Raw genomic sequence first — 27,672 nt, forward strand, 5'->3', positions numbered from 1 at the left:
GAAGAAAAAGAAGAAAAAGAAGAAGAAGAAGGAAACAAAAAAAGAAAACCACTCAATGAACCCTCTTTTGGATGAGAATATATTTATTATTGTATTTTTTTTAGGTGACATTATGATACTAATAGGCATCACAAATTTTTTTTGAGTTGCAGGCAACACCTCAGGATTGCTGGGAGCAGGCACATAGGCACGCCGACAGCATGTCGATTAAATTTTTAATGTTTGTTAATCTATGAATTATCAGCATGAATAACAAAACTTTTTTTAAGTGGTACTGACTCGATTTAATGGCTTTAACCTAGACCATAGGATCAGCTTGTTTTAAACCAAAGAAACCAAATATAAAAAATCCTCTTTTCGTTTTCCTCTTCTCAATCGTAAGCGGGAAGACGAAAGAGCACCTCTACAATCAAATGGTAAAAATCCTCTGAAAGAACCCTAGATTTTGGATGTTGCTTAACTGGCGTGAACCCTAGCTGCTGTATTTTAGTGAGCGAGGCTTGGTGCCATCCACTTGCCATTCAACTCTGTCGATTCTTTCACCATTGCTGAACCAAACAGACAATCCCAATCGTTCTTCCCCCCAAATGCTGCAACTCTCCAACATTGCAAGTTCTCCCTGTTTTTCTTTTAAGTTTTTTGTTTCAATCTCCCTCGTTTTTGTTTTTATGGTTTAGATTGCAACTAGAAAGTGATTGTTTTTGTTCTAATGCTTCTATGATTTTTTTTCTTTTTCGATGTGATTGTTAGAATAACGAATCATTGTTTCACCTCTACTTTAATGGCTAAAAAAATTAATAAAGAAGGCTGAATAGATACTGAGTTAAAATATAATTTGATCAAATCCTCCAAGTAAAAATTGAAGTGGAAATTAGTAGACTAAATGGGAGGATTCTGAAACAAGCATAGCTTATTCAACCATGTCTACTTCCCAGTAAGGAAGGTTGTTTGTCCCACTATCCAAAATACTAATAAATCATCTCAGAAGATACTATGCATTGTAATCCAATGAGAAAGATATTATCATTCAGAGCTTGATCCCATTAGTCACATTCAAGGGATTCCCAAATCAAACTTACAATAAGGAAACAAGAAATGAGTTCCAAGATTGAAATCTGAAACTGTGAGATAATATTTCATTAGTGAAGAAGAAAGCAATTGAGTTAAGCCATTCCTTCTCACCATGGGAATCCATTTAAAGTCTTTTATAGGGGCAAGTATTGAACATAGATTTGATTAACGGAGAAAACTTTTGCTGCTAGCTCCTCTTCTTCAGTGAACAATTTGTCTTGTATTTGATCAAAGACTAGTGAAAGTGTATGAACTGATTGACTCTTTGAATAGTGAAGCGTGAGATGTTTGAAACAAGGATCCACCTCAACTTGGTTGATAATTCCTGCTGCAACTATTTCTTTAATCATGGGATTTCAACAAATTGCTAGGTTTGAGTCTGGATTACACATTTTTCTCCTCTTGTCCTCCCCAGAGCTTCTAAACCCCCACAATATTCTCATTGAAACAACTTAGTTTACAACAATCAATACGCCTCATATACCTAATTATGTACACATTCTCTTGCCAATCAAATAGATGAAGAGAATGACAGAGTGGAAAAAGAGACACTATGGCCTCTTTTGCGTGGTTGGATACACATCTGGAGCCCATACCCGATTGGGTACAATGGGTCATAATGTGGGTGTCCATCTGGAGCCCATACCCAAAAAAATATATAAGAATCCCTATGCCCTGAGACTAATATCATGTTCATTTTTAAGTGTGGATGTGAGACATGTGTTTTAACAGCACATCAAAAGTGGGGTCCATTTATAAGTCACATTAAAGGGTTGTGATTAAATTAAAAAAAAAATTGATGTGACTTGTAAATAAAAATAAACTTCAACCCTTTGATGTGATGTTAGGACACACGTTATACATCCATCATGGAGGATTAATAGGATGATTAGGAACTTGACTTTTTAGTGGAGAGGTCATGGGCTCAACCCTTACCGGTGGCCATAGTTGTCAAGGCGACGCCTTGGCGTCCTGGCGGCATTAGAGGGTCTGAGGCAATACTCGCCTCAGTTGAAGCCCATAAGGCGGTCGCGTCGGAGGCGTCTCCTCAAACAGCCGCCTTTGAGGAGGCTGCCTTATGGGATTTTACAAAATCACCATTTTTGTTCCAAATCAAAGGCCAAAAAATAAATAAGAAATTAGATTCCAATAGGGAATAATCTAATGGTTGAATGCTTATATAAATTTTACATGGAATACATCGGATCATTGTAACATTAATTCATTAACCCAAAAAAACAAAAGGGAAAAATCGAGAATTTGTCGAGCGAAAACCCGAAATCCCTAACGTCTCTCTTCTTCCACTCTGCCTCTCCCTCTGCTACTCTTTTCCAGACGATCGACGACCACCACCAGTGACGCCGGCGACAGCCAGCGACAGTCAGAGACGTCACCGGCGACAGCAGTACGACTGCTTTTACTTCTGCAACTGCTAGCGACACCTGCTACTCTCTTATTTCTGCTTCTTTTTTTTTCGTCATACAAAAACCACCTTAGTTGCAGCGGCAGCAAGCCAGCAACCTTCAGTGGCAGCGGAAGACTGTAGGAGCAAGAATTTTTTCCTTTATATACTTCTCGCTTTCGGTCGCTCTCGAGTTGGCAGCACTGTATCAGACAACTAAAGTTTGTAACTTCTCGACTCGCCTTCTTTTCCTATTTCTATCTTTGATGAAATCGTAGGATTTTGTCCTTTGTATACATTCATTTAGCCTATCAAGATGATTGCATTAAAACTGATGTTTGGGTTTACCGTTTACTTGCTGGTTATTGGCTTGTGTGCTTTTGATCACCCTGTCGTTCTTATTAATTTAGTAGGATTGATCACCATTGCTACTAGTAGGTCCCTGCAAACAGCCACAGAAAACCTGCAGTATTTTGGTTTAGACTTGGATCAGTTAGTTGTCTTGATTGATTGGTTTTCCATACTTGACGATATACTGGAATTCTAGCGGAAGAATAAATTCAAGAGCCAGAATGGGCTTTTTCTCAAGTTAGGGAGCTTTTGCTCTTGTGATTGGGTGATTGGGAAATTAGAAATCAAAGACAGAACATCTGGATTGATGCAGGGATTTTAGAGTTCAGAATATAAAATCAAGAATGACCAAAATTATTGATTATGAAGTAAACAGTAACGAGATTCAGAAGAAGAATGACTCAGTTTAGGAATCAGAATTTCAGGAACTTTAGTTGCAATGGGAAAATCAGGAAACTTGATACTTAAGAGAGTTGAGAATTAATGGAATTAGTGAACGAGATGTACACTAAAAAGTAAAAATTTCACTTAAAACACCTCGACCGCCTCAAAAGCGCCTCGGAGGGCGCCTCGTCGACTCATCCCTCAACTAGCTAAAACTGCCTTGCATCGCCTTGTCGCTGTGACAACTATGCCGGCGGCATATGTAATATCTCCATCCCCAATTTCCCTATGTATAAAAAGCGCCTTTGTATCGGGAAAAAAATCCCATCCCCCCAAGCAAAAACTGCTCACAAGATCTCCCGCTTTAGAGAACTCATGGCTTTCCTTGTCTATGACTTTTTTTTTTTTGGGGGGGGGGGGTTAAAAGCAATATATTGCGAAGACTGGCAAGAGGGGCTCGAAACATTTTGATTACAAGCATCAAGAAGCCACAGAGTGGTACAAGTAGGGCTGCAACCAATGTTTAAAGTATCGGTATCAAGTATCGTATCGGTAATGTAATTTTAAGAGATGTATCGTCCCGTATCGAGTGTTGTATCGTTCTGACAAATTTATTTTAGTGCAATTGAATAGAGAGACGTATCGAGATGTATCGTATCGGTTATGTCAAATATAGATACATATCGGCTAGTATCGTATGGTATCGTAGGATACTTTAAACCTTGGCTGCAACAGGGTCGGGCTTTTGCAATCCCAATCCTAGCCCTATATATATTCTAATCTAAGCCTATTCCAGCCCTGACTCTAATTCAAGGCCAATGATTATTGTCCTTGACCCTAAGCCCTACAAGGCCAAGCCAAGCCCTTTCCCGCTCTAATTGGCCATGTCTTTGGCCCTGATTGGCCCTGTCCTTAGCTATGATTGACCTTATTCTTGGCCTTAGCTTTGATTGACCCTATTCTTGGCCCTAGCCCTGATTGGCCCTATACTTGGCCCTAATTGGCCCTATCCTTGTCTCTGTTCCTGATTTATTGAGATCAAGTATCAGGGACAAAATTAGGGCCATGATTAAAACCAGAATCATGGCCAAAAATTAGGGATATGTCAGGACAGGCCCCTGCGGGTCAAAGAGTAATCTCGGGCTTGCCCTTGGCCTTAGTCAGGACCAAAATATTTTGTCACTTACCCGCTCACAGAGCCAAAATCTTGAGCTCAAACCCTATTTGGGCTCAGGGCGGGTCAGAGCCATCAGGGCCAAACCTGCATCCCTAGGCACAAGGCCATATTGTCTTACTTGTCAAAGACCTTGCCTAGCTACAAAATCCACAATGCCAAACTGTCGGTGACTCTTTTGGGTTCGGCTCTTCTCTAGGGAAAAATGGAGAATGTCTCGTAGGAGTGCCCAGTCAAGTTTAATAAGCTATCATGTATAATGGAGACTAACATTGTAGCTCATTCCTCGGCCTAGGAGGCCCTGACGCGTGAGATAGCGTTGGATTGGCCTATTTCCACTCGGTGGCTGAAGGAGCCTGTTCCTTAGCCTGCTGTTGTATCTCTTTCTAGTTAATCAAATGTTTGTACCAAAAAAAGAGAGTATAATATGCTAATCTTAAAGGCTAGAATAAAACCCTCATTTTTGTCCAATTTTAAACCCACATTATCTTGTAAAACCTAAACCCAATTTGAGTTACTCGTTCGCGGTTGCGAAGATTGAAACTTGTTCTGAGCCTGCTCTCGTTTTCACAGCAAAATAAAATAAAATAAAATAAATATTAAAAAAAAGAAGAAGAAGAAGAAGAAGGTTGTCTTCTTCCTCCTGCGACCACTTTCAACCCGTGCAAAGAGCTGTCGCCAAATTCTCTCAACGCTTCATCTTTCTTGGCTATATGGATACTGTTTTTCCCAGTTTCCCTGAACTAGGTTTCATTAATTTCTTCTGTCTGTCTGCTAATTTTATAAATTAGAACTTCTATAGTAGATCACATTCAACAGAGGAGTGAATAATTCTGAAACTTTTTTTAATTTTTAATTTTTAATGCTTAGTTATTGTTTCTCTTTTGCAAGCTAACAGTCCAACTCACAGTTGCAATGCTGTTCTATACTTCTATGATTCTATCTTCTTTTTCCCGCTTCTTAAAGATTTTATTTTTTATTTTTTTATTTTTTTATATTTCTCTCAAATATCATTCATCTCTTTTTTATTTCTAAATACTGAGAGGAAGATGAAGCCCTTCAATGAGGAAGAACGCATCTTTTCTCTAGAAATCTCATCCATTGCGGTCATTGCAATGAAAAGACCAACTCCTGCAAGCTGGTTTCAAAGAAAGGAAATATTGGAACCCAAATCGGGTTTCACCGGAGGTAGCACTCCTGGGAGAATGTTTTCATTGGGTTCAGCCAAACCCTTTGTACTGTGTTGTAAACTTGTAATCTATTAAGATGAGAATATTTTCATGTTACAGGTGGTTTTGTTAGTGATATTTGTTTTATTTATCTTCCAGATCTCAGAGCACGATAAGAATCATAAGATAGACTTTGAGTTCTTAGAAAACCGAACAGGGCTTATTACAGAGAGAAACTTTTGGTGGAACCGTAAATGATGAATTAGGTTTACTGGGGGTCTTGTGAGTTTTAGTGAAAATAGGAATTTCATCTTAACCCTTGGATTGGTATACTCCGGGTGGCAAACTCTCAGGCGTCAGTGGGGAGATTTCCTCCAACGAGAGGAATTCGTTTTCGCTGGTTTTGAACGTTAGCCACCTTCTTCTCCCTTCTTTGATCTCAGCCGACATCAGCGGAAGATGGTGAGTAGTTGGAGGGCGATGAGTAGTTATTACCTCCTCAAATAGTATCCAAGTGCTTTCCATGCTGCCTCATTCCTCTTTTCCGTCTCCTTTGATAGTGGCGGCAAGTCTTTGTTCCCAAATCTCAGATAGTTGTGGTGGTGGCTAACGAGTATCTAGACTATCTACTTGGTAAGGTCATTGCTCTTCTCTGTAGTTTGTAGTCCCTTTGTCTTTCCAGTGGCTATTTATGCTTCCATTCTCTTCCCTTGTTCTTCTTCTGCTATATGAAACTAAGAATGCCTAGAGTGGATGAGCTTGGTTAGGATTTTTTAACTAATGAATGAAATTTCATTTAGTTTTGGCATTATGATATGTTCTACTAAGTCAGCGATACAGCTCAATATGCTAGCACCTCACTGCAAATGAACATGTATACTTAGTTGTTAAACCCTTGAATTAATTCAAAAGTATGCTTCTATTTTTTTTTTTTGGGGTGGTTGGGGGGTTCTGTCAGTATAACCCTTTTAGGTTTAATAACTGGAGCTGTAGTTGTCTTGTTGAATATGATTAATTATACATAGAGTAATTCGACTATGTTAATTACCAGAAAACCCCTTCTATGTTTCTATCATAGGGTTTTAAGTTTTTTAGTGTTCAATGCTTAATCTCTTTAGAGGACAAAACCTCTGAGTCACCACAGGGTTGAGGACTCAAGAGGAGTTGGGAGAGACCAGCAGTTGACAACCGGTCACTCTGCAATGTGCAATCCGGCAACTCAGGTAACACACTGAACTCGTTCACTCTTGCTATGAGCTGGAGTCTTGCAGACTACTAGCCTCCTCTGGTCCTCTTCAGTTGCTGCTCTGGTGACTTCTCCTACAGTAGTAAGTAGCAGGACTCTCCTCTTCTTCTCCTCCGTTCTTCTTTTTCTTCGCCCCACTCCCTTCTGCTCCTCCTTCCTGCTCCTCTTGCGATCCCACCTCCACTCACCCTGCTAGGCTGCCACAACTGTCTCCAACATTTAAGGACAGAAGCCCATTTTAGGGTTAGAACCTAGAGATCTTTAGGTGAAACTTGAAATTGTAGTCGTATATCTATGCATTATTAGTAATAATAATCTCAGTTTTGTCACTTTAGTGGAATTTTCTGTTCTCTGGTTTGGTGGTGTGTGATCTTAAATGTGATTAGGAATTAGGATGCAATGGCTGCCATGGTAAGTAATTTGGTTTGGTGGTTAGATATTGGTCCAATTTTTGTTATATAGGAGGGAATTTTTATTTGTAGACACTTGTTCAGGCTTATACTATTATTTACAGGAATGTGTGGATCAACCCGAATTCCTGCTTTATGTGTTTTTCTATTTTTTAGTTTTGTTGTGATTCTTTGTCCCTGTTTCAGTCCATCAATTGGTATAGTCAATTTATTGGTTTTTGAAAACTAATAGCAAACGGATGATATTGTGTTGATTGATGAGACCCAAGTGGGGATTAATACCAAATTAGAATCATGGAGATTAGCTTTGGAATCAAAAGGCTTTAAACTTAGTAGATCGAAGACAGAATATTTAGTTTGTAACTTTAGTCATGATCGGCCAGATGATGAGGTGGTGATACTTGACGATAAAGAGATTCCTCAGAGTGATTGTTTTAGGTACCTAGGTTCAATCATAAGTAAAAGAGGTGATTTGGAAGATGAGGTTTCCCAAAGAATTAAAATAGGGTGGATGAAGTGGAGAGGTGCGTCCGCGGTCTTATGTGATCGGCATATTCCATTAAAGCTGAAAGGAAAATTTTATAGGACCGTTGTTCAACCAGCTATGATGTACGGTGCAGAGTGTTGGGCTGTTAAAAAGAATCATATAGATAAACTCAGTGTAGCAGAAATGAGGATGCTAAGATGGATGAGTGGCAAAACTAGGATGGATAAGATAAGAAACGATCATATTAGAGTTGGGCTGGGAGTTGCTCCCATAAATGATAAGCTTAGAGAAAGTCGTTTGAGGTGGCACGGCCACGTTCAACGGAGACCTATAAATGCTCCTGTACGGAGAAGTGATATAATCCATATTGAAGGAACTAGAAGAGCTAGGGGTAGACCTAAGATAACCTTAGGAGAAGTGGTGAGAAAGGATATGTATAGCTTAGGCCTAGTATCTAGCATGGCCTCGAACAGAACTGATTGGAGGGCAAGAATCCATGTAGCCGACCCCATTTAGTTGGGACAAGGCTTATTGTTGTTGTTGAATAGCAAACGGATATCGGACCAATAGTTGATTGGTTTATCCATGCATAGGGTAGTGGAGAATACAAAGGACTATATTTGTTGTGCACTAGTTACTGTTGTTGATTACCTTGGAAGTGTTTCCACAAATCTTGAATTTATGCTTTCAAAGATTATTGTGGTTCCAGTGGCAGAACTTCGGATTGATTGTTTAAAACTGGTTTGTGCCATGTATCTACTGAAAAATTATCATTAAGTCTCTACATGTTACAAAAGGGGGAAAAAACTTAAAAGATGGCTAATTACTTAAAAAGATCCACTACTGTTATGAATTGGGGGGGGGGGGGGGGGACATAGCTGAAGTGTTTATTATTACAGTCTTGGCTGCTTTTACTTGTCACTGAATTTGAATGAATGTGTTTGTTCAGAATAAGATCTTAAATAAGGATAATGAACAAAATCCGATCTAAAGAAGTGTCATGTCTTCTTTGTGGTTTATGAATTACACATGTTTCAGTAATAAGTGCATGATAGAGTGACTATTTATTGGTTATATCTATTGTTTGATGTTTAAGTTTAGACCACTTTCTTACATATTTGATAATTTCCATTCAATTCCACACCCATCGATATGTATCTATGATAAGATACTAAGCAAAACATCTCTTAAACTTGCCCAACCAATACATTACCTATTCACGATACTTAAAAGCTTGGTATGAACAACCTCTAATCTGTGTTGGATATTCTGGTTCTATAGTTCAAGTGGGTAGTGTGCACGCTTAGCTTGTTTTGATTTTCAAGTTGATACAAATTGAGCTTTGGTTATTGTGTTCAAATTTATATGATTAGAGGTATAAGATTTTTGTAGTTGGTAGCTGTAAGATTTTCTCTCTTTTCATAAACAGAAAGAAGCCGAAGAAAAGTGGCTCATGGGGTACGAGGGAGGTAATCTCAAATCGACCTCTGTTAATGGTGTAAAGATATATTCTGTGTCGGGTCAACGTTCTGTGCCCACTTGGCTTCCACCGAAGAAGTTGAGAGCTCTTCGCAAAGACAAAGGTAATGGTAATCATCCCTTGTTGAAATTTGTGTACTGCCTGTGTATCAACACTCTAAGCTCTTCACTGTTCTAGAGTTTGAAAAATTCACATATCTATTTCAGATAGGTGCGTTACTTATGTATTTTAAGTGAGTAGCTTCTCAGACAGGGTGAAAAAATAAACAACAATTTTAGCTTGTTATCTTAGTTTTGTAGATGTAGTGAGTTGCTTTGTGCACTTGCTTGTTTTTGGAATTCTTTGACGACCTGAATTGGACTTTTGATGTTATGCTGTTCAGTTTGATTCAAGTAGTGGTAGAAGTGTTTAGAAGTGTTTATGCTTTGATTCTTTTGATGAGTGTAATTCAACTCTTTTCAGTGTTTTACCCTTTTATTTGAATGATCTTTCATTAGGCTAGTGCTTCATGAGTTGTGACGACAACCTCTGTTTTTTAAAACTTGAAACCACTGCATGAAAAGCCTCTTAAGTTAGGTTTTTTGTTTTATACCTCATGTAGGTAGCTGTGCACACTTCGTTTGTTTTAAATCTTTGCTCACCCAAATCAATCTGCTGCCTCTTATCAGTTTCATATGGTTAGTGGTGTATGCTTTTCCCTGGTCTTGGTCTGATTTTTTTCCGGTTTCCTTCTTTTTTTTTAAATATAAATTAGACTACATCCAAAGACTCGATGTGATCCAGGACTTGAGGTTTGAGACTGCAACAACTAAAATTAAGGCATCTCCTGATGGAGAATACCTTATTGCATCAGGTACTAAAATGCTTCTGATGCTTATTTGTATGCTTGGCTGGTTCTTTCTGTACTGAAAGACTCATTGGTTAGTTCTTTGGTAGGTTCATGCTGTCTTTGTTTATTTACAATTTACATTCAGGTATATATCCACCACAAGTTAAAGTATATGAGCTACGAGAACTATCACTGAAGTTTGAACGACACTTGGTTTCTGAGATAATAGATTTTCAGGTAATCTTTTATGGCTGTTTGTATTTGTTCTTTTTGATATTTTTGTAATATGTATCGGGTGAATTCTCTGCATGTTATATATGTATTGATCGGTGATAACAAAAGGGATCTTATGTCACTTCTATTTATCCTTAGCTTTATGGTCTTATCCCAATTAAATGGCATTGGCTTCTTGGATCCTTACCCTTGAATGAGCTCTATTTGCAGTCATACTTCATGAAAGACCTATGTTTTCATTTCTTTAATCAAGGTCATATCAATAGAATGCCTATGTTGTGCATACATTTGTTCTTTTGTTCACATATTTACTTAATATACTTCTCTAATACTTGCCAGATTGACTCTCTAGGGACTCAATTATAAGCTTTTTCTAGGTCAATAACAGTGCATATGAAGATCCTTAGCAATCTCTAAATCTTACCATGGGTCTTCTAAGTAAATAGCTTCTGTTGTGGATATTTTTGGTAGAAAACCAAAGTTATTCTTCATAATAGTAGTTTCTTGTTTTATGTGAGTTTCAATAACCCTCTCCAATAATTTTATAGTATGGCATGAGTTTTATGCCTCTAGTTTTGATTAACACCCTTACGCTTGTTAAGTTGGATCCATGATATTTCTTCTCCGTTTAAGTTGGCATTTCCCTTGTCATAAAATCTTACCAAACAGCTTCATTAGCTAAGATAAAGTGATTAACCACTGATGAACTTCTATTGGGACCCCATCTAGGTCTTATGCCTTGCCTACTTACATCCTCCTCGAGGCTTCTTTTTTATTTCTGATATGCTAGTTTTTCGATAAATGACACATGGTGTTTTGACGGATGCACAGTCTTCTAGAGCACTTCAGTTGAAGTGTCTTTATATGGTAAGCTGGAGAAAATAAACTCCCTAGCTCTTCGTAATGTCCTCTCCATTACTAGCACCTTACCCATTTCACTTTTACTACATTCAACACAGTCGAGAGCTTTACTCTCCCTTTTATTTCAGTTTACCTATCCTTTTAGAGATCCTGTATTCATATTCATAGAACTTAAGCCCTGGACCTTTCAGGAGCCTAATTAGCTTGAAGTTCTTATTCTCTATCCTGTACCATTTCCTTTATTGAATTCTATTTTGCACACAAGCTATCTCCTTTTGTTTTATGTGTGGCACATATTTATTGTGTGGTTGATTAAATTGTTGCAACCAGAGTTGGTGGAAAAGGGCTGTTACCTTATATTTTCGCATTTACTAGTTTAACAATAGTCTCCTGTCAATGAGGGTATCATCTTATCATTTCAATTTTTAAGTTTACTTGAAAAGTGTGATACACTAACGGATTTGGAGAATGGAATATTCCTCAAGTCACATCGAAAACCTTTTTTGGCTCCTTCTTCTCTCTTTTTTTCCTTTCTCTCCCAGACTTGAAGAACTTTTGGTAACTTGCAACCTCAACTTAAAACCACTTTGAAAAAGAAAGCAACACGTTCTCAAGTTGCAACTTTGGTTACAGCAACATGCACTAATTAAGTTAAAATGTCTTCAAAATCTAATATTGAATGTATACCATAGCAATGGGAAAGTATAGTGTGGTTTGCTTATTTCTTGCTCTTTTTATTTTCCTTTTCTTTTTTTTTTTTTTGGGGGGGGGGGGGGGTTTGTCACTTTCCATATTTAGGCCAGAATTTATTTATTACTTGTTCTCTTAAGTTTGGAGCTTATATCCTGGTGACACTTTTTTTTTGCTCAAATAGGTATTGGCAGATGATTATTCCAAGATTGCATTTCTATGTGCTGATCGCTCTGTTTGCCTGCATGCAAAATATGGAAGTCACTATAGTTTAAGGATTCCAAGGTTTGTCATCCTTCATTGGGAGAGTTAATAATGATATTACTTTTCTGTCTCTCTATAAGGAGTTGTATTGTCTGCTACAATTATGTTTCTTCTTTCTTCTCTTGTAGCCACAGATGTTTGCGTGTTAATTGTTGTTCATGTTTTGAAGTATAATGAGTTTGCTTTGCAACATGTGTTGATATTTTATCATACAGTTGATTTTTTTTGGGTTGTGGATGAAAAGGCATTTTTAAAAGAATTAATTGCTGATAGCATTGAGTTCCTGCTGAACTCTATTCAACTCAACCTTATCCCAACTAGCCGGACCTGGCTACATGGATCCTTTTTCTGCTATCAGATATAGTCAAAGCCATACTTGTCTTAAGCTACTCATTTCTTTCCTGACAACAAATCATACAGTTATGACAGGCATGTCAGTATCCTCATTTAGCTTCTTCTATTTGAAATAAAAAAATACCTTCCCCTGGACCTTGCTGAAGCACTCAAAGGCCTCCGTGTACATGTCTATGTCACATTAAACAACATTCTCGCAACTTATCATTTGTTGGAGCTACTCCTAGATTAGCTTTAGTTGTCCATTTCTTATTTTATCTTTTCTAGTTGTACCACTAAATGAACATTTATGGTCTCTTTCTCCAAACGAATGGAAGGGTAATGTTCCTTTCGGTTTATCCCTCTTATTTCTGATAATATTAGTAATAAACAGCTCAAATAGAAGTAATGGCAGTGGCTTATTGACTCAAACGTAATTTAGGGACTAGGGCTTACTTCCATGACTTCTCTATCTATTCCTATTTCCTACCTGCCCGCTGGTGTAGCAATTGGGGTAGGTAATGATTGAGGTAGGAGGATTGGTTCTTCCGTGGAAGATGGATGCAGAATTAATCATTAGGTTGGTCGAGTCCTGAAGAAGTGGATAATGTATGATCTGGAACTAGGAAGAACTGAGATATTCCTTCTTCCTGCTGGCTCTGTTTCACTGATAGAACTTAGTAATTATATATGATATATCATCATATTGCATATTTATGGTGTTTTGCTTCAAACTGCTAGTTTGCTCGTAGCCAAATGGTGCAGTTTTGACTTTTGATCAAATCTGATGGATTTGATTGGTCTATGAGTAATTATTCAATATTAGAGTGGAACATATCCTCATCTAACTGCTAGATGAGTGCTTGTTTTGGTCTCACATCTTCCAGTTGGAGATAATGAAATAACATTCCATATTCGAAGTCAGATTTTGTGGAAGATAATGAAATAACATTCCATAATATCTTTGATTTGGAAAGAAAATAACTAGATATGTGAGATCAACTTAATTGATGGGAGAAGAAATAGGAATGGCCATGAACAAGGGTGAGAGAAAGAAGAGAACAATAGCTTTCAAATGGAGAAAAGCTTGTAGGAAGAATCAGAAGATAGGAAGAGAAAGATACGATAGGACTGTCTAGGGATAAGATTTTCCAAAAATATAGGTTCTAGTAGAGAAAGGCAGATGAGAGAAAGCAGGAAACAACATTCCTGTGAAACCAGAAAAGTAAGAAAACAGGGTAGAAATAATATGAGGTGAAAATAAATTGGAAGGAATAGATGAGAGCCCCATGTCACTTTCTGAACCAAGTAATTCTTCATTCATTGTATTCCATTATAAATCTGTCAAAAAAGAAAGATACAGACTCTTGTAATGACTCATTCCTTAATCTACTTTTTTGGAATGGGAACTATAGTATTTTTTAATAAATACAACAAACAACTAAGTTATAAAACCTTCAAACACTTAAATCGATATCAACCACTAGGCTTCACTATTTTATTACAATAGTCCATATTGTGAAGTACATCAGTGAACCAAATTGTAAGATCAAGCCATATCAAAGTGTTGAGATCCCACTCTTGCATTACTTGTGGTCATCTCTCCATGTCTTTAGTGGATCTTGCTTCTTTTAGCATCTCTCTGATGGCCTCCAAGGCATCTTCTAAAGCCTCTTTTCTGAAGCACTAACTGATATGAACACTAAACCTCTTGGTAATCCTGTTCGTGAAAATTATCTGCAGTGTGCTTTTTTGACTTGCAACTGGAACATGTACTTACTCATTTAATATTACTGATTCATTCTTATTTTACTTTGAGACAGGCTGGCCTTGCAACCATCTGTTGTTATATTTTGTGTGTGTGTTTTGGGTTTGACGTGCTTCTTTTGGACAGGATGGGTAGAGATATGGCTTACGATTGCTGGTCCTGTGACTTGCTGTGTGCTGCTTCTTCTCCAGATCTCTACCGAATTAACTTGGAACAGGTTCTAATTAAGTTTCCCCCCATCTCCTCCATTGGTTTCTATACCTGACTCAGTGAATGGTTGAGCATTCATTAGTTATCATCTTCTACTTGCATTGTTTAGATTATGTTTAAAACATTCAGATATCCCTATGGGATGGCATTTTCACCTTACTTCTTTATACCTTGTACCTTTATTGTCTTCCAAATGTTCAGATATTTGCATTGACATTTTTCAGCTTTTACATGCGCTTTGGGTAATATGTATGACAATATCTTTTTCATGCTTAGGGTCGTTTCTTGTCATCGCTAAGCACTCAATCTCCAGCATTGAATGTTGTTTCTCGGAGGTGCTTGGATAATCTTAAAACTTTTGTAAATTAAATATCAAAATGACCAAGAGCTTCTTCTTGTTGAAGTAATAAGCCTTTGCATACTAATGTTGGTTTGTACTTTTCAAAAATCCTAATATGGTTTTTCATCTCCTGTTCAGCAAGCTTCACGGCCTAGTTGCTTGTGGTGGTGAGGATGGAGCAGTTGAATGTTTTGATCCAAGGACAAAATCTTCAGTTGGCAGAATAAATGCTGTTACACCTGCTGGTGACGTTGATCAGGTAAGGTGCATGTATGTCAATTGGGGGGGAGGGGTTGGTTGGGATATTTCTGTTGTACAAGGCATTGTAATGGTCCATGAAAACTCTCGCCTTCCATGTTCTTCATGGAATTGAGGAAGTGTTTTTCTTCATCTCATCCCATTTATGTTTCTACTTCCTTTTGTTGACTTCCCTCCATTAAAGAGATATATATGAATCTGCTGAACCATTGCAAGATAAGCAAAAAATTGTTAATAATTGTGAGAACTTCCTGTTACTTTGGGCACTTGGTCATTTAAACTAATTTCATCTTGATCATTCTGTTGAAGCTCAAATTGTATCATTAATTTGTTTCTTTGGTCCTGAAAAGCTGAATTTTGTTTTTTTTCTTTCTGTCTGATTTAGGAGGTTACTGCATTAGAGTTTGATGACGACGGGGGTTTCCTCATGGCTGTTGGAAGTAGTGCTGGAAAGGTATGATGACAGATCGTATCTAACAATTGGATCTGTGTACTCTGTCTAAAGCTTCACAATAATTTTCATAGATTGTTGTTGACAATTATGGTTGGTACTGCATTAATTGTTTGTCTTGTCATCATCTATGCCAAGTGTTTAACTAGATTATATCCAAAACATCTTATCATCATCTAGTTTTGTCATAATAAGCCAGGCACCAAATCCTAGCACCAGAAAGATATGTCTGTATGACAATAGGACTTCACACCTATCTCACTGGTCAAAATTATAGCAAAAAGCACAATAGGCTAGTCTTTACAAGGTAAATTTGAAGTTCCGTAAAATTACTAGAATGCATTTCATACTAGTGGCATTTGTGATTTTTATCACTTACACTTGCTTTTGAGGCACTTATAGTGCTTGTTGTGAAATTTGACCACTGAGATGGGTTTTATTTATGGCATACCCTATTAGAAAGGCCACCATTTTTTGCCACTTAGCAAAGAAATATTTTCTGGTCTTTGTTAATCATGGTCTAAATGACCCTAGAGTTTGATTACATTCCTGTTTTCATAGAAACTGAATTTAAATCTCCTAGATTGTCTCAAGACTCTCAACTGCTAAGATTTTCCGGACTAGACAGCTGATTGGAACTTTTACTTCCCTAAACTAACTTGAAGCCTAACAAACACTAATTCAATTTTTTTGTGGACCCCCCCTTAAAGTGCTACTTTTGGTTGTAGTGTTTAGTCGATGCACTAGTAGAACCTTGGAAATATATTGCAACCCAAACATGTACTGAAACCTGGCTCAAATTTAAATCAAACCTCCATTATTGTTTATGGATGACAGTTTTCAATTCCTCTTTTGGGAAGTTTTTCTTCTTTTACATTTTAAAACATTTTCTTTGTTTGATTTTTTCCCCAGCTCACGAGTTACGACTGATACCCCTCATTAATAATATGGGGTTTGAATTGACACCAAGGCCTCCCACCTGGTTGATGCCCCAAGGGTCCTGGAATGAGCCTGGTGGTCTTGCGTGCTCTAACAACTGCATAAAATGAATCAGAAAGTTTGGAAAAGATTTGCTTCGCTTTATCTTTAGTTGAATGAAATGGACTTGTCTTTTTTCTTTTTCATGTATTTTAGTATCTAGTATCTACTACCTGCTACGTAGAAATGCTACATAGAAAGTTTGTTCTATCTGTTGTTTTCTTACTTCTGACCATTAACTTGCAGATATTTATATATGATTTGCGTTCTTCTCATCCTATACGAGTCAAGGATCACATGTGAGTGTCAACTGTCTTTTGTTTTCTTGAATCTTCTGCTTTTGCTTAACATGGATTTGGATGCAGACCAGTAACTGTCAATACCATGGCTTTTCAGGTATGACAGCCCCATAAAGGATATTAAGTGGCATCGTACTCTTAATTCTGAACAGCCCAAGTTGATTACTACGGATAATCATATTGTTAGAATTTGGGATGCGGAGACGGTAAACAACTTTCACCGGATAAACTAGTTTCATAGCTAGTTGCATCTTCTATTAATGTTATGAAATTATTTGGAGAATTATTTCATACTGAAATATAATGTAAAAGGAGACCATAATCCATGTAGCCTATCCCTTTCAAGACAATCTTTCATACTAAAACAAAGTGGAATAGGAGACCACCGTCCATGTAGCCTATCCCCAGAAATTCTCATTGAGCCCAGTAAATTTATCCCATTTTGTCAAGACGAGCAGGCAGGCTATCCAAGGATTTAATCAGAACTGCAGCTTTTCTTTTATTTATTTTCAGATAAAATTTTCAATTTATAATGCAAGCTAGGTTTCCAAAACCTTGATGTAATATGGCCCCACTAAATTGGAAAAAATTCCTGATATGGAGTAGTGACAGTATTGGAAAATGACAGAACATATAAGGAACCTGTGAAAGGGGTGAATAGGATTTGGGGATAGAAGAGTAGTTTTATCTTCATAGGAGTACACTTGACCTCCCAGCCTAAATGCTAATGTCAATTACCTACTGTTTCAGCTAAAACATTGTACTGTTAAGGAACATCAAATGCTGTGGGAGTAAAGGATTGTCAACAAGGGTGTTCTAGTGTGCTGTGGATTCTTATCCAAGGCTTGTATCATTTGATGATGCCATGTGAATCGCTAAAGACATGTGAAGTGCATGGCTAATCCAATAAAAAAGTTTTGTAAGGGGACTGGAGCAGGCTACCATGAAACTAGAAATATCTATTCTAGTTCCATTATCAACTATGGTTCAAAGCTTAGAGAAATTCTAATGAGTTTGCTATCCTGAAATTTCTTGTCTTCCTTGGATAATTTTTTTTTTTGGGGCCCAGGGGTTTAAAGGATTGGGTCAAAAGAAAATGTCATTTTGGAGTTTTATCAACAATTTGCTTGTGTAGGTGGGGACCTTGTATTTTCTGAACCCCTCTGAATACCTTTACGCTCTGTGGAGCTGTAAGGTGCCATTCTAGATTCCACTTCTGAGTTCCATGGCCGAAATGAACTCCTGCTTCTGTCATCTCTTCCAAATTGATGTTCCAATATCTTCTTGTCATTTCGCTCCACTCTCTCTCTCTTTTTAATGAGCACCAAGACTGCAGTTATGCTTCGGATAGATTGGGATTATTTATTTAATTTGACAGAATCATAGGCAAGAGATAGAAAGAGGTATAGTGAATTTCTATTTTCTCTTTTTAATGGGCACCAAGACTGCAGTTGTGCTTCAGATAGATTGGGATTATTTATTTGTTTATTTTATTTTTTAATTTGACAGAATCATAGGCAAGAGTTAGAAAGAGGAATATTGAATTTCTATTTTTGGTTTTAGAATAGGTTTAGGAAACTTATGTTATCTATTTAACAGTTTGTGCCCAACAATTCGAAATTGAATTGAATGGGTAGTTGCGTTAGAATTTAGAACCTTGCTGTGAAGCGCTGTGCAGCCTGCTTGTTCTCTTGCTTCTGAACTACTTTTGTCATATTCCTTCCATGCTTTCCCTACCATAGTATTGGTTTCTGAGTTCTTCCTGGGCGGTATTACCAGATTCAGGAAAAGCCTCATCTTATCATTGACATGGGTCCTTTGTTCCTGATATTAGACCACATGATCCTTTCCCTAGGGCAGTTCATACCTTGGATCCCTTATCTTGTTTGATTCCTCGGTTGTGAGGTACAACTCAGGTTTAGTTCTGGGTTTTCTTCCATGAGTCAATGTATACATTGACATAGCGCTGTCTATGTTATGACACCTCCCAGGACCTCGCAGTGGCGAGAGCCTCATGCACTGGGTAAGCCCTCCTCTATGAGTCATTGTATTCTCTGACTATCCCATGATTGACTGCTTCAACATCTCAGTCACTGGTATGTTAGAATTGCGGGTCTAGTTTGTGGTACTAGACTTACCCTCAGCCATGACTCTCATTGTGTCTGTAATTACTCAATCGTGGGAATCAATAGCCTTCAAAACCACAGATCTGCAGGTCTCTCAGTAATCCTCCAATCAATATCTGCGACTTGATTGGGGATCATCCAGGAGGACGAAAGTCTGATAGACTGAACAAGGCATGATAAGGAATGTCTGTCAAATTGGAGGCCAATTCAAGGGTCAGATTTGGAGTAATTAAAGAATGCTTTAACATTGTAGCTTGATGGAAAACGGTATTCAGGTTTAGTAAATGCAGTAAAAAAGCAACTAAAACTAACGTAGGTAGTTAACCCAGAATAGAATTCTTTAAGATATTGTAATTTGATGTCGGCTTATCGCATGTCTCTTCTCGCACCGCTCCCCTTCTTTCTTGTCCCTGCTTATTCAATGCCGATTAAACAGTGTTAGGCACTTCCGCGGAGACCAAAACCCCTCTTAGCAGGTATTAATGTGTCCACATGAGCCACATAGTTTCTTAGATCAGTTGATAGGTGGCACATCACAGAGTTTAAGGATATAATAAAATACATAATTTGAATTTAGCCTGATTCAATTGATGATGTCTTGCGAATAAATTTCGATAGGACAATCCGAAATCCTATCAGTTCAGTTATCCACTTGTATAAAAACATTACATGACAATCAGTCCTGGATTGTCCTTTTGGAATATGATGGATCTTCCCAACTCTCTACGGGAATGGATCTGTATCTGGCACAACCATTCTTAATCAGTACTAATTTATTTATAGTTATATTATTTATTTATTTATCCTGGTTTGAGTACTTCAAAGAATTTCCTCTAGTAAATAGTTTTCACAAAGTTGGAATTTGTAAATATTGAACACTTTGTTCAGGTGGTAACCTCTGATCTCTTTTCCAGGGAGATGGTATGGCTAGCATTGAACCAACGGCTGGAGCTATCAATGATATTTGTGTATTCCGGGAAAGTGGCTTGATGTTGTTGGCTTTAGACTGCAGCCAAATACCATCTTACTTCATACCTGCACTTGGGCCTGCTCCAAAATGGTGTTCTTACCTTGAGAATTTGACGGTGAACTGTTGATGATCTCATTGCTATATTCCTTTTATACTTAAATGCCTCATGCTCCAAGTTTGTAGATGCTAATGCTAATCTTGCTTATGTCACTTACAGGAAGAATTGGAGGAAGGGACTCAAACAACTATATATGATGATTTTAAATTTTTGACAAAAGAAGATATTGAAAGATTGAATTTGACAAATTTGATCGGAACCAATCTTCTAAGAGCCTACATGCATGGCTTCTTTATTGACTATCGACTGTATAAAAAGGTAATTCCGATTTACTTATATATGAGCTTCTTTTGGGCTGACTTTCTTATATGGGGTTGAGAATACTTCCTTCTCTTGCATGAGATGCTAGAATTTTTTTCTTCTTAATTTTAATTTTATTTTTTAATAATTGAAATAGAATTAGTTCAAATCCAATTCATACTTTTGTGACACTGAAATTTGATTTATGGAATCAGAGTAAGTTATCATGGAATTATTCCTCTGGACAAGTGGTTGCTGCAGTCTCTTGTGTATTTCATGTCCTGGATGTATTCTTTTATAAATTTTAGTAAGATATATTACAAGATAGTAAATATGACATATCAAGGATTGTCATTTGGTGTGACTGTAGAATCTTTTGCTGCTTGTGATGACACACATTTAAGTCTTGAAGTTGGTCACTGTGCATCTAAGATGCTGAAGCTTGGATCAGCCCAAATAGACAGCTCCCAGGACTCGATAAAACTTTATTTGCTGCAGATTACAGCCCTTTACTACCATATATGGTAGGACATTATTGATTGTTAGATCCCTCCTATCATCTTAGTTGTGTTTCAGCATGTCCATTGTTGCAAGCCAGTCTCTGCCCTGCTGCTACATCTGCCTTTCAGTCCCCTGCCCCAACCCCTCTTCCCCCTCTTGTGGGAACCTAAGCTACAAAAAAAGACGGTTCCTCTGATTTTGGGAGCTTCTGCATTGTACAAGTCTACAACAACATTGGAAAGCGGTTGATAGGGCCCCGGGATCACGGTATTAAGCTACATGGAAGAGAGAGAGACACAAGGGATTAGGGTTATTTAGGGGTTATAAATAGGGGAATGAGGGAGGAGAATTTTGGGAGTTATGTAGGCTGAGGGGCACCGTGGGCGTGACTGGCACCATTAAAATCAGTTATATCCTTGTTATTTATGGTGTTTTCGTATTAATTTTGTTAATGAATTAGAGGGTTCTTATCAATGGTAAAAAGAAACAAGGAGCTTAGGTTGGCATATGTGGATGTGAAGCTTGACCGTGGATGGGAAGAATGGGGAGACGAGGTTGAGAAGATCAAAGAACAAAGGAAATAAAAATTCGTTTTTAACATTTTCCAGTACTGAATGAATAATTGGATTTAGGTGGTAGGAAGGACTTCAGAGACTTGGAGACTGAAAAGGAAAATGCAGGCTGTAATATAACCTTATCTATCATTCTAGAAGAGAAAACTAATGATTGAACAAGGAATGAAAAGTGAACACCAACAAGGTGAGAAGGTGGATTTATTTTATTTGGCACACCTCTCATTATGACAGCTTCTTCACCAACTTGTTGTGATGTGGGTTGGTCTTCCAACACTGGTGTGCGAGTGCTAAATCTAAATTAGAATTGTGGGGCTGGCACAGGGCAAGCGCCAAATTGATTGCTTCCTCCCAAGGAACAAATTTTGGTCGAAACCAGGATTTCGACCCAAGAAAAGGCCAAAATTTCTAGGTTTTGACTGAAATTTCGGTCGAAACATGAATTTTTTTTTTAAAATTTCGACCCTAGGTTTTGGGCCTTATATGATGTCCATTTCATCTGATTTCTGGCCTCCTACCTATTTAAAGCATAATAGAACTTGTATTCTGCCAAAAAAACCACTAGAAATTCATCATTTAAGTATACTAACAAATGACTGGTTTCGACAGGTACAAATTGTATTGCATACAGACTTAAAATCATCAACATACATGAATTGTTTGATAGAATGGTTACATATACAACAAGTCAACAAAATAAAATGACCAACTAGATCAAGTGATGGTGTCTCACATATAAGTTGAAGCCCATATATCTTATATACATATGTATTTTGATTTAATTTAGAAAATAATTATTAAAATCAGAAAATGAAAAAAATGGTAGCGAATAATAAAAAAATAAGTTTAACAAAACACAATCATAGATCATAGTCCTAGGCTAAACATGTATTAATTCCAAGGCAATACAAGATCATTTAAGGCTTAAACAAAACAAAAATTAAAAAAAAAGGGAAGTTTGGAACTCTTGGGTATGGCTCACGCGTCACATTCTATTGGTGCTGGAGTTTCCTTCGTAGCTGTTGTGGTTTAGGAGGAGGTGTTTGGAGGCAAAAGATGAGCAAAAGAGGTGCTTGAAGGCAAAGGAGTCGTGGAAATTATGTGAAAATGGGATAGAAATCAACAAAAACTGAGGAAAAACAAGTTTGAATATTGAAATGGTTGAAATTTCGATCAGAACCTTCGAAATGGTTGAAATCTCTAAATTTTCAGTGGAAACCTATAACTTTGCCGAAATAATTGGAATTTCGTTTTGGTTTTCAAAAATGCAGGCATTTCGTCGAAATTTCTTCTATGCTTCCGACTCTGCCTCAGATGTCGATGAACATCAACTTGGTCCCAGGGTCTGCTGCAGGGGGCAATTTGAGATCTAAATTTGCGTTATTTTCCGTAGGATGAGTATGATTTAAATTGAAGTCTCTTTCTGCCTGATAGTACAGGAACGGCACTCTGATTGTTCAGACACTTGGAATGGTTTCATCTGGATATCTGATGTTATTATCCAAAGTTTAAGGTGCTACATGGGCATCTTTGCCTCTGATGTATCTCTTCCCTCATGGGGACAATGTTCTCAATTTGATGCAGAAGGGGATGACGGGAGTGAGAGGGCTGGAGGAGAGAGAGAGAGAGATGCAGCTGCATTTTTTGCCACAGCAATCAGGTGAAGAGATGGGAAGACAGAGAGAGAGGGTGGCAGTAGAGTGAATGACAGAGATACAGGTGGGGGATCTTGATAGGGCCTTAGGATCACGGTATTATGCTACATTGAGGGGAGAGAGAGAGAATTAGGGTTGATTAGGGGTTTTATAAATAGGGGTCAGATGTTATGATGAAGGGAGGATTATTTATGTGAGTGTTTGGACAGCCGTAGGCTGAGGGGCAGCAATGTGCTGTGGGGGGTGACTGGCACCATTGCAACCAGTTTATCATTGTTCTTCGTTATTTTATCAATTAAATAGTATTAGTTTTGCATTCGATTCGTGGGTTCTTTTCAGATCTGTCCATCAATAATTTGGTAATATATAAAATATCATGGGTTTACATCATTAAATAGACAAATGTATGGGGCATAAAACATTTTCAAATAGACAAATATATCAGGGACAATTAGACTCGAGTTGAGTAAGTTATAGATGGATGGTAATTTCAATTTTTAAAATGAGTGGTGCCATAACCCAAGTTGCTCTTTTACTTGAATCCTATGTGTGCCAAAATATTTTGCAAACCTCGCTTACGCAGTTACTCAGGCTGGAAAAGTATTGATAATTGTTTGTCCATATGTTTTCATTGAGTATTTAATAGTGGAAGTGAAGCATTGTAAAACTTGAAAAATCAATACAAATCTTGCTGATGGTAAAAGTATAAGGGAAAAGGCTCAGTACTTGATGGATGATATTCTGGAAAGTATCTATCTATTCAATGTTTAGACGAACAGATAACTTTGCGCATGATTAAGCCATCATGAAATAGCTTCTGACTTGTTATTTCTAGGATACATAGTCTTGTTCATACCATTCTTTATGATAGTCGTGATCTGGTGTTATATTTTGATGCTCAGTATCATGTTTTTGTATGTACCTTTGCAGGCGAAATCTTTGGCAGACCCATTTGCATATGATGCTTATATAGAGCAGCGGAAACAAGAGAAACTGGATGCTGAACGTGCATCTAGAATTACGGTCAGTTTTTCCATCTTATCTGTTGAAATTCTTTGGTATTCATTAGGTAGGTTTTAATCTGAATTTTTTTAACTTGCTTTCATACATAACTTCAACTGGTAGAGCATATTCATGCTCATTTGTATTTGCATGCATTTGCAGACTCATAATCAACTGCAAATATTACATATTGGCTTGTAGAGCTATAATGTATAGTTGGAAAGTATCATGCATCTAGCAACATAGTAAATTGTCATCTATTGAGAATTTAAAACTTGTTTTCTTCATCCCTTGCCCACCCTCTTTCTCTTTCTCTAGTAAGCAGTAGTACACCTTACTAAACTAGTTTGGAGGAAAGCTGGGTAGTCTGTACGTGCATCTAGTTCATCACAAAATCAGTAGAAATGTGTGCCATAATATTTAGAGGAAGGGATGTTCTATAAGACATGAAGATTCACTCTCCTTGCAGTGATGAAATTGGTATTTAAGACATGTTGGAGACTAATAATCTTCTCTGGAACTGGGAAGCACTTCCCTCCATGCAAGAAATAGTTGCATTTGTTTTTGACTGAAAGAATGTCGTGTTCTATCTATCTGTAGATCAAGAGGAAACTACCTAAAGTGAACCGCGCGTTTGCTGCTCGTCTTCTTGAAAATGAAGAAGTTGAAGGTGAAGTAAAAGATATTGATGCTGCTAGCACAAAGAAAACCTCAAAGAAAAAGAAGGGATTAAGCAGTGAAGTGCTGAAGGATGAACGTTTTTCGGCAATGTTTGAAAATAAGGTATGATTGTTTACCTTCATTCTCTTATGTTCGTACATTCATACCCTGCCCCACGTTCAATCATTTACTGGTTATGTCTATGTGGCTCATGTATTTAATCTTGTGTTTTCTTTCCTCTCATTTTTTTATGTCCATTAATTATAGTTTGCATAGATGTGTTGGGACGTAAACAATGAAGTTCCTAATCTGCTAGTCATTACTGATTATTCACGTTTCAGTTTTACTGGAAACTAGCATTATTGATTTGTGTGTGTTAGAAAGAAGACAATGAAATAAACCTCGTGTTCAGTACTCTCTCTGTAACTGCAGACACATGCTGACACACACCCACGCCCACAGAGACTGATGATAATTATGTTTAACATGCATGCAGTGAATTAAGGAATCACTGCTCTATTATCTGTCATTGCTCATTAAACTCCCTCCCTAACAATTTTTCTACTGCAGCAGCCTACTTGTGAACTGCAATAATATTATTATTTTATTGCACCCTGTCTGTCTAATTTGTAGCAGCCTCGTTTGTGAACTGTAATAATATCACTATTTTATTCCTTACATGATGAAACTCTTTGGTTTCACTTCCAGGACTTTGAAGTTGATGAGTTCTCCCAAGAATACCGATCTTTACATCCTATGCCTTCCACTAAGAAGCAGCCCTCATTGATTGAGGAACATTTTGAGCCAGTTCTGGGAGAAGAGCAGGATATTAATGATTCGGATGCCTCAGCAGGTCCTGAGTCATCAGAAGATGAGCTTGGTGAGGATAGAAGTGAATCTAAAAAGAAGACATCAAGGGTACCAAGGTGAGGGAGGTTATTTAACTGCATTATATTGACGGGTTTGGTAAATTAGTAGTTTTGGGCTGGATTGGATTTTATTTAAACTTGTCATCTCAAAAGCAGTCTTGTCTCAAGGTATCTCAAAAGCAATCCTGTCTCAAGGTGGGTTGTTTAATTTGATGATATTAATAGTGTCGATCATAACTAAGAAACAGAGAAGACAAAACAAGAGAGGAGAAAGAGCTTCCTTTATCTTGGAGCTTCACTGAAAACTTGTGGAATGCCCCAACACGTTTATTTATAATGGAGAGATGCTGAAGAATCAGATTAAAACAAGGACTGGAAGTCCTAATTAACCTAGACAACAGCCTCCAGCCTCCAGCCGCATTGAGAATTAGCGCCTTGATGGGCTGGAATGCTCCTTTTATAGTCATCTACTCTAACGAGTAGCATATCCTTCCAGGAATATATTGGGGGTTAACTTGGACTTGGTGATCTGGGCCTCGATGTCCCATTACCCAATTATTTCCCGAAATAGTTTTGATGCTATCCTCAGAGGTGGAGCTACACTTTGGTTCCCCCCCCCCCACCCAACAATGTTGAATCTGGCTCCGCCCCTGGCTATCCTTATTTTTATCATGTATAATTGAATTAAGTGTTTTTCATTTACTGAAGATAATATTCATAAGTAGATAAATACCCGAGAACTAATGTAATCTGTGATTAATGACATTCTATAAATCCTCCCTGCAGGCTGTATGAAGTGAAGGATGAGCGACATGCAGAAGCCTTCTGGAATGACATCTCACTTGCTAAGGAGGATGCTCTTCCTTTGGGTGAAAGAGTGGCAGCATTGCAAGACCAGCATGCTTCTGGTGTCCCAGGTAATGTAAAGTTTGGAGCTGGTGGGTCACGAGAAATCTCCTTCATTTCCAGAAGCTCTGCCAAGTACAAGGAGGACAAGGAAGAAGAACGAGAAGGAAAGAGAAGAGGAATCCAATCCTTAGGCCTGAAACCCGATAGGGTAGGTTTTCAAGGTCGAGGACGAGGTCGTGGTCGAGGGCGTGGTGGAGGAGGGAGAGGAGGCAGCCGTGGGAGGAGCCGAGGAAGAGGCAGAAGGTGAATCCGACGAACTAAGTTTGGGTTCATCATTATCTTCCTCCCCTGCACATTTTTCAGTGATGACGCAGAATCCAAAGGATCAGTAATGCTCTCGTTGGCTTTTCTACTGATCGGGATCATCCGGTTTTCCGTTCTTCCATTTTTCCCTGTAAGTTATAGGATATTCAGACATCTTAGTCTTAATTTTTTTTAGTGATGAATTTTTTGCTGCTCAGGTATGTATATTATTTGGTAGTTTTACCATACTTGGGACTTCCAAGACAGCTGTTGTCTTGTAGGTTGAACAGTTGATGGGTCGTATGGTGCACCCCCATTAGAAAAGGGCAAGAGATCTAAGGTGTTGGCACATTGGGCAAAAGATTGGCCACTCATATTTAAGAGGTCAAGAGTTCAAATTTTGTTCGGGTTAATGCAAAACTTTGTACTTATAGAAGGTTTTTTCCTTTTCCTCTCCCCCCTCATATATAGAGCTAGCTTTAAAGATTGGTCAATGTGCATGTAAAACGGTAACAGATAATTTGTTTAGCCCCTACAATAGCAGGGTGAGTAAGAGTCTGCAAGTGTGTATCAATGTGAATGGAAATTTTGATTCTACTGATCTTTTGTATTGACTTATGGTTCAAGCGATCGCTAAACTCCCTTTCTCCAAACAAAATACAGAAGCCAACTGAACCCTAAAATGTAATCACCAACATGCAAAACCAATTTAGGGCTTGCTTGGTTACTTGAGTCTGGATATTTAAAAAAATTTAGAGATTTCAAATCTATAGATTTTAACTTTATGGAGTCATGGTTCATAATTAGTTGTTTGGTTAGCTAGAATTTTTGGAATGATATCTGCAAATTCATTCTGAAAAAATATCTATATGAAAAGGCAATAATAGGACCCCAGAAGATTGTTGCATCATCATAGAAAATGAAAATTGAAATAAAATTCAGTTGTGAACTTAAGACCTGATGAACCAACCTACTCAACATTCAACTGTTATGTTTAGCGTTCAACTGCTCGTTCTTAAGCCGAGGTATCTGATCTTTTCATGGGTTTGTGCAAACTTGAGATTATTCTTGTCAATCAGTATACTTGAATCAAAGCTTAGGGCAGCTTCGTCACTGAA

At 37.8% G+C, this 27,672-nt stretch overlaps 1 protein-coding gene across 1 annotated transcript; it reads left to right on the forward strand.

The window, feature by feature from the left end:
• The first annotated feature begins 2,308 nt into the window (after positions 1-2,308).
• Positions 2,309-27,498, forward strand: LOC149003041 (uncharacterized). Its single transcript, XM_089136100.1, has 17 exons — positions 2,309-2,694; positions 9,124-9,277; positions 9,929-10,027; positions 10,149-10,240; positions 11,973-12,073; positions 14,280-14,370; positions 14,640-14,698; positions 14,842-14,962; positions 15,347-15,415; positions 16,637-16,689; positions 16,787-16,895; positions 19,730-19,900; positions 20,003-20,161; positions 23,802-23,894; positions 24,474-24,656; positions 25,242-25,459; positions 26,189-27,498. The coding sequence occupies exons 2-17, from the start codon at positions 9,148-9,150 to the stop codon at positions 26,556-26,558; spliced, it is 2,118 nt and encodes a 705-aa protein (XP_088992226.1). The 5' UTR covers positions 2,309-2,694; positions 9,124-9,147; the 3' UTR covers positions 26,559-27,498.
• Positions 27,499-27,672: the final 174 nt, after the last annotated feature.

Source organism: Hakea prostrata, chromosome 10 (assembly GCF_041222555.1).
Source record: "Hakea prostrata isolate BN-2017 chromosome 10, UWA_Hpros_2, whole genome shotgun sequence".
Taxonomy (NCBI): domain Eukaryota; kingdom Viridiplantae; phylum Streptophyta; class Magnoliopsida; order Proteales; family Proteaceae; genus Hakea; species Hakea prostrata.